The following is a 15,771-nucleotide window of genomic DNA, read 5'->3' as shown; positions in this document are numbered from 1 at the left end:
TCAAGATGGAAGAAACTATCATCAGTGTCAAAAGCTAGTAGTGGCAAGGAGTTGGCTGTCTGATTTCACAAAGGGCAAAGGTGGCAAAGTCTGCCACTGGTCTCAACATCCATTTCTTCTGCTCCCTTTAGTAATGGAACCCACGAGTCTTTAGCTGGGCCCATGGCTCCCAGATAAACTTGCATTTCCTGGTCTCCCTTGCATATAGCCGTGAGACTAAGTTTTGCTCAATGAAATACGTGTACCTTCCAGGTCCACCCCCCTTTAAAGGAAATGGTGTGCCCTCCCCTTTCTACTGGCAGGAACTCAGCAGCGGTGGCGCTGGCGGACGTGATGTGAGCCATCTTTACACTTGTGAATAAGGACCACACCTAATGATGGTGGCCACAAGAGAAAAGGAATCTGGGTTCTGAACTTCTAAACAATTTATACTCAAGATTGTTAGGCAAAAGTAAAATAAATTTTTCTTGTTTAAGCAACAGTTACTTTGGTCTTTGTTATGGCAGCCGAGGCTTTATTCTTACCGATACAGAAAGGAGTGGATGTGTATTATGGAAAAAGAAATGAGGAAATGTATATAAACTCTTCTTTTAAGAAGCTGGAAGGAACAGGAGATCGCTAGTTTCCAGAGGAAAGAGGGTCAAAAGACGTGTTTTAATTTTGAAGAATCAATGATCCCATAATTTTTACCATTTAGAAGTCTACAATCTCCTCTCCTTACTCATGGCATATTTTTAATTTTGCAGAAGTAGTTTTAAATTCATTGCTTGGGAAATAAGCGGGTTTTATTCTTTGTGATTATGATAATCACACATTCTGTTTATAAGTTAACTTGTTGGGACATTTACTGTTTGTGTATTTGTACAGAACTGCCTTCAAATGTGACTTAGGAAAATTCAAAGTTTTGCCAAGTAACTTGGGGGTGATTATTCGTATTATTAAAGGGGTCCTTTAAAATTTGAAGCTTCTTAGCAGTTAAGTGTATATAAATCATTTAACCACATAACAGAGGGCTAGGGTAACTTGTTAGACGTTACTGTAATGATCATGATTCAATAAATAAAAATTTTAGTTTATGGAACTTTTTCCAGGAATAACTGTCATATAAAGAGAGGAATTCCTGCGATGTCTACACTGCAATCAACGGCTTCTTTGTGGGTTGAGTGATGGCCTCTCTTAAGTCCCCAGCTCCTGGTCCTAAAGTGACCTGAGCAGTGAGCCCTGAGAACAGCTTTGGGATAACTCCACAACAGCTCTGCTGTCAAGGGTATGGCAGTTGCATAATTAACCATAATGACTGCAAGTAATAGACCTAAAACAAAAACTCTGTTGTTATTTAGCTGAACTAAAAAAACCCAAACTAACCATCCCTTCCCCCATGGTGTAAATTATACTTATGTATATAATGAAATGTCTTATTTGCATTTCACATAAAATTCACCAAACTCCTTATTCACTCATTACTTACCCATTATGGGTTTTTAAATGGTACTTTTACAGTCTGCTTTGGCTCAGGGTTGAATTATTTGCCAAGACTTTATTCCTGGAGTCATGAGCCCCCTAGGACTTCTCTACCTTTTGCAAATTCATAGCTCATTTTGTGGGGAGTAGTCGTTTGTGGCCTCTATGTGTGCATGTGTGGGCATATGTGGGGCGCAGTCTTAACATATTCTAAATAGTGGAGAACTTCATAAGGAAGGGTTGTATATCCCAGAATAATTAAGCAGGAAAAAAAGAAAAGAAAAAGCAGAAAATGAGTAAAGAATAGTCAATAAAGGTAGCAGCAAAAATTAGGTTATCTCCTTGCAACTATGCATATGCTCGAATAATCTGTTGATTTAATAGGTGGAAGAAATGTGTGTTGCAAAAATTCATTGGCTGTTTGGCTGTCAAGAGACACAAATACAAAACTGCATGAAAAGGTAAAACTGAGGCAAAGCTGCCTCTCAGAATAAAAATCTTGATGAACTTTCATAAACCAGTAAACGCAATGTTGGATGCAGATGAAAATATTTTTGTGTGTATACTTTCAGTTAAAAAAATATGGTCTTCAAGACCAACCGTAGTATTTTAGGGGAGGAACTGGGAGTGTAAGCCAAGGAAGCTGTAGACATTTACCAAGTCCAAGAGGAAGGTGAAAATTCTCCCTGCCCCCAGATCTCTCCCCCACTCACCACCAGACCTTGGCTTGGAATGTCCTTCCGTATAATCCCCTATGAGCTCAAGAGCAAAGGTGAGGGGCGTTATCTCAGAAATAAAACAGTTTCTCAAAATATTAAAAAAAAAAAAAAAAGTAGTTTCTAGAGTCACAGAGATTTTGAGCTAGAAAAGATCGTAGTGAACCTTTGGTTCCTGCTTCATCTCAATACATACATTTTACAGATACGATATTTGGGTCCTCCAGGCAATAAGTGACTGGCCCAAGATCACAAAGCAAGTTAATGGCATAAAAATGCTGGGTTTCAACTCTCTCTCTAGAGGCGTTTTTTACACTACTGAGCACTACCAGTAAGTACTCAGCAGGGGTAAGAGAAGGACCTGGTATAGTTCCCTGGAGGATGAGTTCTAGTACTAGGGACACCATGAGGACTGAGTGGGTCACAGACTGAAGGTCTAGGGAGCGAGGCACTCTGGATTTGGGCCTAGACTCAGAAGTTTTCTATTTTGCCTAACATTGGCATACGCGACAAGGAAAGTTTCATGCCATTAATATACCATCATACGGTAGCTTGCTCTTCTACTGAGATGTGAATCTGCAGGGAAACCATATCCCCAGTGAAATACTATTTGTCTGTTCTACTCAAACACAGAATTGTGTCCTGATACCAGCTTAAGAATAGGGGCTTTATCATTCATTTTCAAGGCACAAGCACATTGGACGTTTGTTATCAGTCGCCTGTGTGTTCAGACGTCGTTCTGGGTCTCATACAAGCTATGAGGTTTTCATTTGCTTATGAGTTTAATTTTTGAGGATGCCTTCATATTATCTTGTGCTACCTCCTGACGTGTAGTGTTGTTGGCATTTGTTGAAGTACAATAAAAAATGACAATATCAAACATCATTAAATATGGGTCAAAACAAAGCAATCATATTGTTTATCACTCGATTGTAACAGAAGAACTCAATTCGCTTATTTCACCACAACGAATATGTGATTCCAATCGTTTAAAAGCTAAAACCCTTAGCAGACAGAGAACAACTGAAAAAAATCCTCACTTCACGAGAAAACCCTGGATATTAACCAGTTTACTGAACTGGATGAGCAGTAATATATATAATGCGCTAACATTTCTTAACAAAAAGATTTTTGTAAACAAGCGGCTTCCACAGATACTTTATGAGCCATCATTAACTTTCAGAGATGTTGCTTTAGGTTGGAAACCTTGGTGGGCCATCTCACAAAGCACGGCTGGAATGAAGAAACCCCTGAAATTGCTAAATGAGAAGACCTGAAAAGGGTCCCGGGAAGTCATGACCCTTTAAAGGTGTTGGTTTACAGAGTGTGAAGTGGGCAATTCACCAGCTATACCCAGGAAGCAGCACAGCAGGTGCCCATCGCTAGGAATCAGAGAACAGGTCATTCTGAAGGGTGGTTGGAACCACCGCAGGCCCACAATGAGTGTGGTCTAACTTCTGTGATAGGGAAAAACTCCTCCATTTGGAATACAGTTCAGTAGTTCAATAGAAGATTATTCAAATGAAAAGCAATTCATTACCGTCTCTGTTGGTTTTTTTGGGACCATTTTAAGGGCTCCAACAACAAGGACAAAGTCACTAAGGGCTAGGATCAAAATCTCAGGTGTAAAATCTTTAGCAAAGGCTGGACATTCAGGGCCCTCTGAGGGGCTCCCTGGCCTTCGGGTGTGGACGTGGAGAGCTGACTGCCCAGCTGCTACCTTGTTAGAGAGAGAGGAACTTGGCTCTGTCACTTTTCCTCTGAGGCTCACAAAACACAGAATGTATTCCACAGAAGCTTATTTTAGCTTAAAGGGCTGAACAAGAGATTGCAGGGTGAGAACAGTGAGTTGCATGTCAAGATTTTTAGGGGTTTTTTTTTCATGTTATTATCAACAATCTGTTTTCTTAACAATGTCACTTAACTTTTCTCTGCTTCATTTTATCCCTATAATGGATATACTCAGTTTAACTCCCAAGTTCCAGAAGAGTAAATGGTGGGAAGATGTGTTGATAAATATTTTTAAAGCTCTTTGACTTCCTTAGAAAGAAAGCCGGCTTGTGAAAAAATTCCCTGAGAAAATATTCAGAGATTCAGTAAGACTGAGTCAAGAAATCTCTAAATTATGAGCCCTTTAAAGTAGCTTTTTAAGGTAAAACATATTAGTGTACTCTGTGTGTGTGTATGTGTGTGTCTGTACAGATAGATTATGTACATACCGTTTCTCTGATTACAAAGTAAAGAGCAAAAATACTGAATTTTGGAATTTCAGGTCTCAATGTTTAGTGAGATATAGATGCTACAATTAAACCACTTCCCTTCATTTGTGGAATGTGTCTCCGACTCCACTTTGAATGACACTCTCATACATCTGTTCTGCAGGAGTAGTAGCAAGACCTGTTTGAAGTTTAAATCCATGACACCCTTTGTAGAACAGTGGCAACCTGATCAAAACACTGATCAAGCAGAAATGCTTTTTTGTTCCGATCAACAGGGCCAAATTCAGTCTCTCTCTAAGGAGAACGCACACACACACACACACGCTCTCCCTATATTCAGAGCCGAGGCTTTCCTTCTACCCCCAACTAATAAAATCAGGAGGCTGCAGTGAGGCGAGCGGCACGCAGTTTGATGTCCTCAGCAGGATACGGGGAGTCAGAAGTGGCGCTGTAAATCCAGAGCGGGGCTTCAACACCGTGTTAAGTGTGGCCCGACTCTCAGAGATTTCCCTTTGATGCAAGTTCAGTATATTAATGGGAAAAGCATTCACTTTTATTTGTCTGTACCGTCTGCGACAGCAAGGCTGCCTCATTTAGCCTGGGCCAACATGAAAATACACAGAGAAGCAATCTGCTGCAAATTAGCACAGCTCCCCTTTCATTTACTAGCTAGTAATTGGAAGGGGTTAAGAAAGTGTAACTTATCAGATCACGTGAGTGTATTTGCTTGCGCGGACAGCAAGCCTCCCCCCATTTTCCCTATGAACTCTGAGGCAATAATCCTTCCTCAACATCCACTTGATCTGAAAGGTGATACTGACATGGGTGAGATGCACACACTTCGTTAGGTTTGAGAAGGAGGTTTCCTAGACCCCCGAAGTGGGTGTTAATCAATCTATTAGAGCCTTACCTTTCTTTAGATATGTTTTTACTCTCCCGTTTCCAAATTGTCTTGAAGTCACTGCAGAACTCATACCACACCATAAACACGTAGTTGGGTGTGATCTCCTTCTCACCAGACTTTGGCTTCATCCCAAAATATCCTACTGTTGTTTCAAAACTGCAAATGTAGAGAAAAAAACAGTGAGGTAGAGGGTGAGAGGCTGTCAACGCTAATACCCATTAGGGGAGGAGAGGGGACACCGGGAGAGTTTCTCCCACACACATCTCTTCTCTAGCACAGAAGCCCAGGCTTGAGTCACTGCGGCTTATCCTACGCCTCAGTAAGACCTACGTGTTCAAGCCGATTATCTAAGAAATTTAACATGATTGGGGATACTCCTGGGCACATCTTATCTGTATAAAACCAGCACGTGGGGCTTCCCTGGTGGCGCAGTGGTTGAGAATCTGCCTGCCAATGCAGGGAACACGGGTTCGAGCCCTGGTCTGGGAAGATCCCACATGCTGCATAGCAACTGGGCCCGTGAGCCACAACGACTGAGCCTGCGCGTCTGGAGCCTGTGCTCCGCAACAAGAGAGGCCGCGATAGTGAGAGGCCCGCGCACCGCGATGAAGAGTGGCCCCCATTTGCCGCAACTAGAGAAAGCCCTCACACAGAAACGAAGACCCAACACAGTCAAAAATAAATACATAAATAAATTTAAAAAACAAAAAACCAGCATGTATAATTCCAGGGTGTGTGTAGGTAAAACTTTTGGGGTTTGTTCTTCATCTCAAATCCATGTCATTTACCTGCTCTTTGTGTTATGTTGAATGAGTGCATGGAACACTAATGACATGTTGCTTCTGTATCACCAGCAGTGGACAGTTAGAGAGCCCACGGGGAATCATCAATCTGTTGAATGCTCCACAGAAAATCAAGAGACTCTTCTACCCTTATTCTGGCATCTGCTGGCTTTATAATCTTGGGTCAATCATTCAACACTGGGCTCTCAGTTTTTTCAAGGGTAAAATAAGAGACTTAGACCAAATGATATTTAAGAAAGCTACATTTTCAAGCTTGATGTGATACAAGAGTACAAACCATCAATGTACAAAAATACATATAATTGAGGATATAGCAAGGATTGGAGGAAAAACCATTTTTGATCTTAAAAAATGATCTCTAACCCAGTCGGAAAAGAACCCAGGTTTTACAAGGCTGATTCCCAGATATCACTAAGAACCTTCTGACCTACCCCTTGGAGGTTCATTCCCAGATGACTACCCAGGCCTCCCAAGCAGCCCTTCTTGGAGGCACTAGCTTTGCAGCAATTTATAGCTCTGCCCTCATTCCTTCTCCCCACCCACTCCAAGCCCCACAAGCTCATTTGCCATGAGCAAGAACACTTAAATCAATGGCCCCCTTTTCTAGGGTGTTGGAAGCTCATCAAAGCAGGAATGGCTGGCCAGGTTTATTACTCAGTGCTCTATCATCTGTTCAGACACAGCGTGTTGTTTTTTTTTTTTTTTTTTTTTGTGGCCATCCTGAATACTGAGTTTCTAATGGAACGCTATTCAACAGCGACTGTAAAACCCTGAAGCCCCATTACTATTATGGAGCATACTTTCAACTCAGTCTCAGTTATTGGGCACTATGTATCTCATAAGATTTTATCACATTTCACAGATGAACTGTTAATTGATTCCATGGCTGTGATTAGGTGAGATCCAAGCTGGAGCTGCAGCTCTGAGTCCCATAAATTCTTTGTGCTTCTGTAAATAATAAATCTGTTTTCAATGCAAACTAAAACTACTGGTCAGGGAATTTTGGCTCCCAGTTATTAAAAGACTAGAAGTGCATAGGTGGAGAAAGTCAATCATTGCAGTAATTTCTTGAGGGGCTTCTCTTATAATTCCAAACACACATATTTTGGAGCAAAACCAGAAAGTAGCAATGTCCACTTTTGCCCAGGCGTGACTCCTAATTCTGTGGCAGTCAAAACGCTGAATATACTTTTTATTTCATTCAGAATGAAAATTACATTGATTGTAGCATGGAAGTTCGTAAGCAGAGAGTTCTGTAACCTAAAGGTCATGAATTTCTTATGGAGTCACGGGCCTTTAGAACTGGAAGGGACGGACATGTCAGTCTGTCCAATGTTCCCATCTTACAGCTGAGAAAACAGAGACCCAGAAAGATGGAACGACCTTATTCATCGGCAGAGTTGGGTCCCCTGATTCTCCGTGAAATGCTTTTTCTGCTCTACCCACCCCCTGTTGTTCATACTTACTGAGCCAGGCATTTAAGAAATAAAACAGTCATGTTTTGGTCTGTTTCCACGTTAGACACCGTTGCCACCTAAGTCATACGTAATGTGCGTTACCCCCAGCAAAGCACATCATTATTCTTCTCTCTTCATTATGTTTACCTTCAACACAGAAACATATTTACTTGTGCACTGAATAGAGAAGAGAAAGTCTTCACTTTTAGTATTCAGAGGAGCAAATTATCTTCCTATTTTCCAGCATGACATAGTGAAGAGCGCAGAAACTCCGCTCACTGTGCTTCAACGCCAACAGTTCCAGCGTTATTTGGAGTGTAGACTGTGAGACCAAGATGTTGCAAGGATGATACAGTTTCAGAGAATGACAGAATTGTTTGGTGGGTTATCACAGAGCTTGAGAAAAGCATGTCATCATCCTGTGGGCCTCACTTTTCCCAACTGTGAATTGAACCATGTACCCTCACCACCTCTCCCCCCGGGGAATCTGGGAGGCCCTGCTTGCTAACCCTCAAAGAGTATGAAACCTAAAGGAAATAGTGAATTTCAGCATTTTTCCCCCCTATGTGTTTAAGTGAACCTCTTCAGGAGAACCAAAGCAAACAGTTGCAGATGATGGCCTGGCTTTGGCACTCTGCAAGTTTAACAAAGTCACTCTGAGGATGTGTGCCTTATTGGATTTCAGTGTGATCCCTTTGTTCCAGGAAAAGCCAAAAGCTAGAATATGAACCTACCACTATCTGATAAGGTCTAGACTATGTTCCTCCCCACCCACCCGGTCCCGCTCCAAACACAACTCTCTTCCTTTCAAATTTAATTTTGATTCACAGAAGACTGATTATTGAAAACCTTCTGAAATTTGGGCATGAAGACTGCTGTTATTTGACAACAATATTGGAATTTTCTCCAAGAGACAAAGGGGCAATCGTGCTGTTTGAAATTTCTGTTTCTCAGCAGATAACTAAAATAGCTTTCAACATTGAAAAGATTTATTTCTCATCATGTGTTGCGTTCTATAAAACTTTTCTGCTTCACTCTCAACTGTTCCCTGACTCCTTTTCTCTCTGCTATAATTCCTTGTCTGATTTCTATCTTTTCCATTCAGCTCAACATTTTGAGAGTTCAGCCAATGATTATATCAAAGAGCCCACGGCAAAGGGAACGGTTTTACTTTTGCAGCGTTGAGATGCCAGGGCGGAACATATCCGCTTATTGCCCCTCATGCATGCCTTTAGAAACTGCTGAGGAAAAGCAAATATTCCTTAGCCTCAGAGTAAATTGTTTCTCTTGAGAATACAACATAAGAATTTCCTAAATCTCACTCGAATGTTGCAACACTGACCACCAACCTCCTTCAAGACTGTAACCAAACAACTGTGGTTTCTACGTTAAAGATGGGATCTAACATATTTCATGTATGACATGAAAGCTAGACTACCTTCACCACAAAGTCACGGAAAACGCTGACAACCGAAATTTATGACCCCCCTCAGCATAGCTAATGCACAGCAGCAACTTCGGCCCCTCTCCCACGGGCCCCCTTTTCCTGAAGCAAGAATCCTGAAGAAGAATTAGAAATTTGACATCCACCTTAGAAAGTGAAATTCTGTTTGGCCTGATACCCATGTGTTGATGGTCCTTTTTATGCATATGGGATACTTCTATAACACAGACACGCCAGCTTTACACACTGACGAAGGGAAGCTTATTACAGGGATAATGTAAGCTCTATAGGGGATAAGGCCAATAAAGGGGCACAACCTAAAAATCTATAAACAGAATCATGTGACTGTCTTGGTTGTCAAAGATTATCATGCAAAGATGATAATCGTGATTCAAGAACATGTCTGCCCTTAGAAAGATGCAAGATTTGCCCTCGCCTTGCTTCCTTCTGCATATTTATTCTCTTGGCACTTACAGCGGGAAGCAGGGCAAGATGTCAGTGTCTGTCAAGGCAGAACAGACAGCACTGACTATAGGCTTTCAGTGCTCTCGGAAATTGTGGTGAGACGGGAGGAAAAGGGTTCATTTCTAGAGCTTGTTCGCTTGCATTTAATGAACTCCCCTCCTCACACATTTGTAAAGCTTATTTTCCCTTATATACTGTTTCCTGTCCTTATCTTTTAATTTTCTAGTACTTGTAGAACTGGTCCCAGCAAAATTTATCTCAGTTCTCAGCCCTGAATATGAGAAAGCCTCAGTGCACTCCCCCCTCACCTTTCTAAGAGGGAGGGAGAGCCAAGCTGACTAACCTGGTCAACTGAAAAAAAGAAAAACCCCCATGAGGGATCACAGCCAATGATTACTGGGCTCTACCAGGTGAGGTGGATGGTTCCGCTTGGGTGTCTATTAAGAGAGGGAAGAACATAGAAGAGGCCTGAGGTAGGTGGGAGGTTGGATAGAAGACCTCTGGGGTCTCTTCCCCTTTTCTGTGCACATAGAGAGCAAAGTCCCTTCTCCCCATTTGTCCCTTGTTTACAATATCCTCCAGGATCTGAGGAAAGACATATGTCTCTTAGGTGTTTGTAATAAATGGTTTAATCTAATTGTAACACTAAGAAGGATCCCACTGTTCCCAGCGTCCATGAAGTGTTTAAGAGTAGAGTAGTGGAGGAGAGGCAAACAGATGGAAATGGTGTCATGACTCCTGAGCAGGTGAGTCACTTCTGGATGATTCCCTGCTTCTTGAGGAAAACTATTGCCAAGTCCTATTCCTGGAGCTTTCACTCTAGCTCTCCCTAGACTCTTATTGCTTCTGGACGCAGAGTCTTAGCAGATGGGGTCAAAAGAATGGCTAGTCATTCATTTTGCTAAGTGAGATAAGCCAGTCATAAAAGGGAAAAATTCTGTATGATTCTGCTTACATGAGGTACCTAGAGCAGTCAAAGTCACAGAGACAGGAAGTAGAATGGTGGTTGCCAGGGGCTGAAGGAAGGCGAGAACGGGGGAGTTATGGTTTAATGAGTACAGAGTTTGCCTTCAGAGAAGATGGAAAACTTCTGGAGATGGTTGGTGTTGATGGTTCTTGATAATAACAAAAGAATGTCTAGGCAAAGAAAGACTTGGGGCCAATTCAGATCTGCTTACCTTTTCTGTGCATTCTCCAAGTGACTTTCTTCCATTGTATGCTCTTTTTTGGCTGTGAAAGAAATAATTACGGTTAAAACAGTATTTTCTTCCAGCATATCCTTTGTGTAATCTTCTTTGATTATACCCATTCATTATCAAAATAAGTCTGAATTCAGGGGCTGGAAGGCCCTACCACGTGTCCTGGCAATTGTACTCAATTCGCTACATCCACTACCACTGCTTTCTTGATAACAGCTATAGCTAATGGTGGCCATATAATTCATGGTTCTCTCTGGGATAGTTTTGAAAGGGGGGAATCTTACTAATTACTCTGGGCAAAGGCTTAAATTGTAACATTCCTGGCCAGACTGGATCACGTGGTCAGCCTAGCTATAGCTGGCCTCTTTGGGAGCCTTGGCATGTGCTCAGCACTCCCCCTTTCCCCACAACAACAACCACCACAAAATAAACACAGTACCACCTGCAATAGTTCTGCTCAGATTCAAAGGAATTCACTGTAATCCTTGCATACTCTGTCTCTACACCCATGGTCTAGGGAAGCCTATGGTCTCTTTTCTGAGAATGTTTTTAAATGCACTGAAAAAATACTTAAAATTACTAAGGAAATCAACGATGCTGAGGTAGAATTCTGAATTTACAGATTAAGAACCCACACTCCGTAGGGACCACAGGGAAACTGGGAGGTTTCATTTGGGGGTGGTTCTTTTACATATTCTTCTCTCTGATCAGAAAATAAACATTGGGGTGCATGTGTCTTTTTGAATTATGGTTTTCTCTGGGTATATGCCCAGTAGTGGGCTTGCTGGGTCGTATGGTAGTTCTATTTTTAGTTTTTTAAGGAACCTCCATACTGTTCTTCATAGTGGTTGTATTAATTTACCATTCCCACCAACAGTGCATGAGGGTTCCCTTTTCTCCACACCCTCTCCAGCATTTATTGTTTGTAGATTTTTTGATGATGGCCATTCTGATCAGTGTGAGGTGATACCTCATTGTAGTTTTGATTTACATTTTTCTAATAATTAGTGATGTTGAGCCTCTTTTCATGTGTTTGTTGGCCACCTGTATGTCTTCTTTGGAGAAATGTCTATTTAGATCCTCCACCCATTTTTTGATTGGGTTGTTTGCTTTTTGATATTGAGCTGCATGAGCTATTTCGTCAACAGAGGAATGGATAAAGAATATGTGGTACATATATATAATGGAATAGTACTCAGCCACTGAAAGTAAGGAAATTGGGTCATTTGTAGAGACGTGGATGGACCTAGAGACTGCCATGCAGAGTGAAGTAAGTCAGAAAGAGAAAAACAAATATCGTATACTAATGCACATGTGTAGAATCTAAAAAAGTTGTATAGGTGATCTTATTTGCAAAGCAGAAATAGAGACACAGATGTAGAGATATGGATACCAAGGGGGAAGGTGGGGTGGGATGAATTGGGAGATGGGGATTGACATATATACACTATTGATACTATGTATAAAATAGGTAACTAATGAGAACCTACTTATAGCACAGGGAACTCTACTCAGTGCCCTGTGGTGACCTATATGGGAAGGAAATCCAAAAAAGAGGGGATACATGTATACATATAGCTGATTCACTTTGCTGTACAGTATAAACTAACACAACATTGTAAAGCAACTAAACTCCAATAAAAAAAAATTAAAAAAGATAATACTGTCATATATGATAATACAACTCTTACACAAGACATCTTAAAAATGTCTAGAAAAATCATCAAGTCATAATCTCTATGAGCCTTAAGATTCCTTTCATTTAGATATCCCATGCTCTTGGGTTGGAAGAATTAATATCATTAAAATGGCCATACTACCCAAAGCTATCTACAGATTTAATGTGACCCCTATCAAACTACCCATGACATTTTTCACAGAATTAGAATAAATATTCCTAAAATTTCTATGGAATCATGAAAGACCCAAAATTGCCAAAGTAATCCTGAGGAAAAAGAACAAAGCAAGAGGCATAACCCTCCCAGACTTCAGGCAATACTACGAAGCTACAGTAATCGAAACAGCATGGTACTGGCACAAAAACAGACATATAGATCAATGAAAAAGAATAGAGAGTCCAGAAATAAACCCACACACCTATGGCCAAATAGTCTTTGACAAAGGAGACAAGGATATAAAATGGGAAAAAGTCTCTCCAGCAAGTGGTATTGGGAAAGCTGGACAGCCACATGCAAATCAGTGAACTTAGAACACACCCTCACACTATACACAAAAATAAACTCAAAAGGGCTTAAAGACTTAAATATAAGACATGATACCATAAAACTCCTAGAAGAGAACATAGGCAAAACATTCCCTGACATAAATCGTACCAATGTTTTCTTAGGTCAGTCTCCCAAGGCAATAGAAATAAAAGCAAAAATGAACAAATGGGACCAAGTCAAGCTTACAAGCTTTTGCAAAGTCAAGGAAACCATAAACAAAATGAAAAGACAACCTACAGAATGGGAGAAAATACTTGCAAAAGATGTGATCAACAAGGGCTTAATTTCCAAAATATACAAACAGCTCATACAACTCAACAACAAAAAAACAAGTAACCTAATTGAAAAATGGGCAGAAGACCTAAATAGACATTTCTCCAAAGAAGACATACAGATGGCCAACAGGCACATGAAAAGATAAAAACTACAATGAGATCAAAGATCAAAACTACCTCACACCAGTCAGAATGGCCATCACTAAAAAGTATACAAATAACAAATTCTAGAGAGGGTGTGGAGAAAAGGGAACCCTCCTACATTGTTGGTGGGAATGTAAGTTGGTGCAGCTATTATGAAAAACAGTATGGAGGTTCCTCAAAAAACTAAAAATAGAGTTGCCATATGATCCAGCCATCCCACTCCTGGGCATATATCTGGACAAAACTATAATTCAAAAAGATACATGCAACCCCAATGTTCATTGCAGCACTATTCACAGTAGCCAGCACATGGAAACAACCTAAATATCCATCAACAGATGAATGGATAAAGCAGATATGGTACATATATACAATGGAATATTACTCAGCCATAAAAAGGAATGAAATAATGCCATCTGCAGCAACATGGATGGACCTAGAGATCATCATACTAAGTGAAGTAAGACAGAAAGAGAAAGACAAACACCATATGATATCACATGTGGAACCTAAAATATGACACAAATGAACTTATCTATGAAACAGAAACAGACTCACAGACATAGAGAACAGACATGTGGTTGCCAAGGGGGAAGGGGTATGGAGGAGGGATGGAGGGGGAGTTTGGGATTAGCAGATGCAAACTATATATATATATAATGGATAAATAACAAGGTCCTACTATATAGCACAGGAAACTATATTCAATATCCTGTGATAAACCTAATGGAAAAGAATACTAAAAAATAAAAAGAATGTAGGGGAAAAAGTCTGGACTTGTCTAAGAGGCAAGAGACCATTGTTTCGGGGTGCGCGAGGAGAGGGGATTCAGAGCGCTGCCTAAACGAGCTCCAGAGATGAGCGTGAGCCACGGCTATCAGCGGGGACACCAGAGACGGGCATGAAATGCTAAGGCTGCTGCTGCAGCCACCAAGAAGCCTGTGTGCAAGCACAGGTCACTATCCACACCTCCCCTCCCAGGAGCCTGTGCAGCTCGCCACTGCCAGGGTCCCGTGATCTAGGGACAACTTCCCCGGGAGAACACACAGTGTGCCTCAGGCTGTTGCAACGTCGTGTTGGCCTCTGCCACCACAGGCTCGCCCCACATTCCATACCCCTCCCTCCCCCCAGCCTGAGTGAGCCAGAGTCCCCTAATCAGCTGCTACTTTAACCCTGTCCTATCTGAGCGAAGAACAGACGCCCTCAGGTGACCTACACGCAGAGGTGGGGCGAGATCCAAAGCTGAACCCCAGGAGCTGTGCGAACTAAGAAGAGAAAGGGAAATCTCTCCCAGCAGCCTCAGGAGCAGCGGATTAAATCTCCACAATCAACTTGATGTACCCTGCATCTGTGGAATACCTAAATAGACAACGAATCATCCCAAAATTGAGGTGGTGAACATTGGGAGCAACAATATATATATATTTTTCTTTTTTCTCTTTTTGTGAGTGTGTATGTGTATGCTTCTTTGTGTGATTTTGTCTGTATAGTTTTGCTTTTACCATTTGTCCTAGGGTTCTGTCTGTCCGTTTTTTTTTTTTAGTATAGTTTTTAGCACTTGTTATCATTGGTGGATTTGTTTTTTGGTTTGGTTGCTCTCCTCTTTCTTTCTTTTCTTTGTTTTTATTACTTTTAAATTTCTTAATATTTTTAATTATTTTTTATTTTAATAACTTTTTCCCTCCCTCCCTCCCTCCCTCTCTCTCCCTTTCTCTCCCTCTCTCTCCCTCTCTCTCTCTCTATATGTATTTCTTCTCCCTTTTCCTCTGAGCCGTGTGGCTGACAGGGTCTTGGTGCTCAAGCCGGGTGTCAGGCCTGTGCCTCTGAGGTGGGAGAGCCGAGTTCAGGACACTGGTCCACCAGATATCTCCCGGCTCCACGTAATATCAAACGGTGAAAGCTCTCCCAGAGATCTCCATCTCAATGCTAAGACCCAGCTCCACTCAACGACCAGCAAGCTCCAGTGCTGGACACCCTATGCCAAACAACTAGCAAGACAGGAACACAACCCCACCCATTAGCAGAGAGGCTGCCTAAAATCATAATAAAGTCACAGACACCCAAAACACACCACCGGACGTGGCCCTGCCCACCAGAAAGACAAGATCCAGCCTCATCCACCAGAACACAGGCACCAGTCCCCTCCACCAGGAAGCCTACACAACCCACTGAACCAACCTTACCCACTGGGGGCAGACACCAGAAACAACGGGAACTACGAACCTGCAGCCTGCAAAAAGGAGACCCCAAACACAGCAAGTTAAGCAAAATGAGATGACAGAGAACACACAGCAGATGAAGGAGCAAGGTAAAAACCCACTGGACCAAACAAATGAGGAGGAAATAGGCAGTCTACCTGAAAAAGAATTCACAGTAATGATAATAAAGATGATCCAAAATCTTGGAAATAGAATGGAGAAAATATAAGAAATGTTTAACAAGGGCCTAGAAGAACTAAA

The 15,771-nt window shown here is 41.6% G+C and overlaps 1 protein-coding gene across 4 annotated transcripts in view; it reads right to left on the bottom strand.

Moving 5' to 3' along the window:
- Window positions 1–15,771, bottom strand: part of FMN1 (formin 1) — a 415,982-nt gene that overhangs the window by 28,020 nt on the left and 372,191 nt on the right. For all 4 annotated transcript variants that reach the window (XM_068548761.1, XM_068548771.1, XM_068548781.1 and 1 more), the window contains 2 exons: window positions 10,648–10,699; window positions 5,307–5,456 (listed from right to left, as the gene is read on the bottom strand). In XM_068548761.1, the coding sequence (XP_068404862.1) occupies window positions 5,307–5,456; window positions 10,648–10,699 (202 nt within the window). The remainder of the gene's footprint in view (window positions 1–5,306; window positions 5,457–10,647; window positions 10,700–15,771) is intronic.

The sequence above is a fragment of the Eschrichtius robustus genome, chromosome 1, assembly GCF_028021215.1.
Source record: "Eschrichtius robustus isolate mEscRob2 chromosome 1, mEscRob2.pri, whole genome shotgun sequence".
NCBI classification, from domain to species: domain Eukaryota; kingdom Metazoa; phylum Chordata; class Mammalia; order Artiodactyla; family Eschrichtiidae; genus Eschrichtius; species Eschrichtius robustus.
The sequence above is the reverse complement of the archived record's forward strand: the minus strand, read 5'-3'. Positions and strand labels throughout refer to the sequence as shown.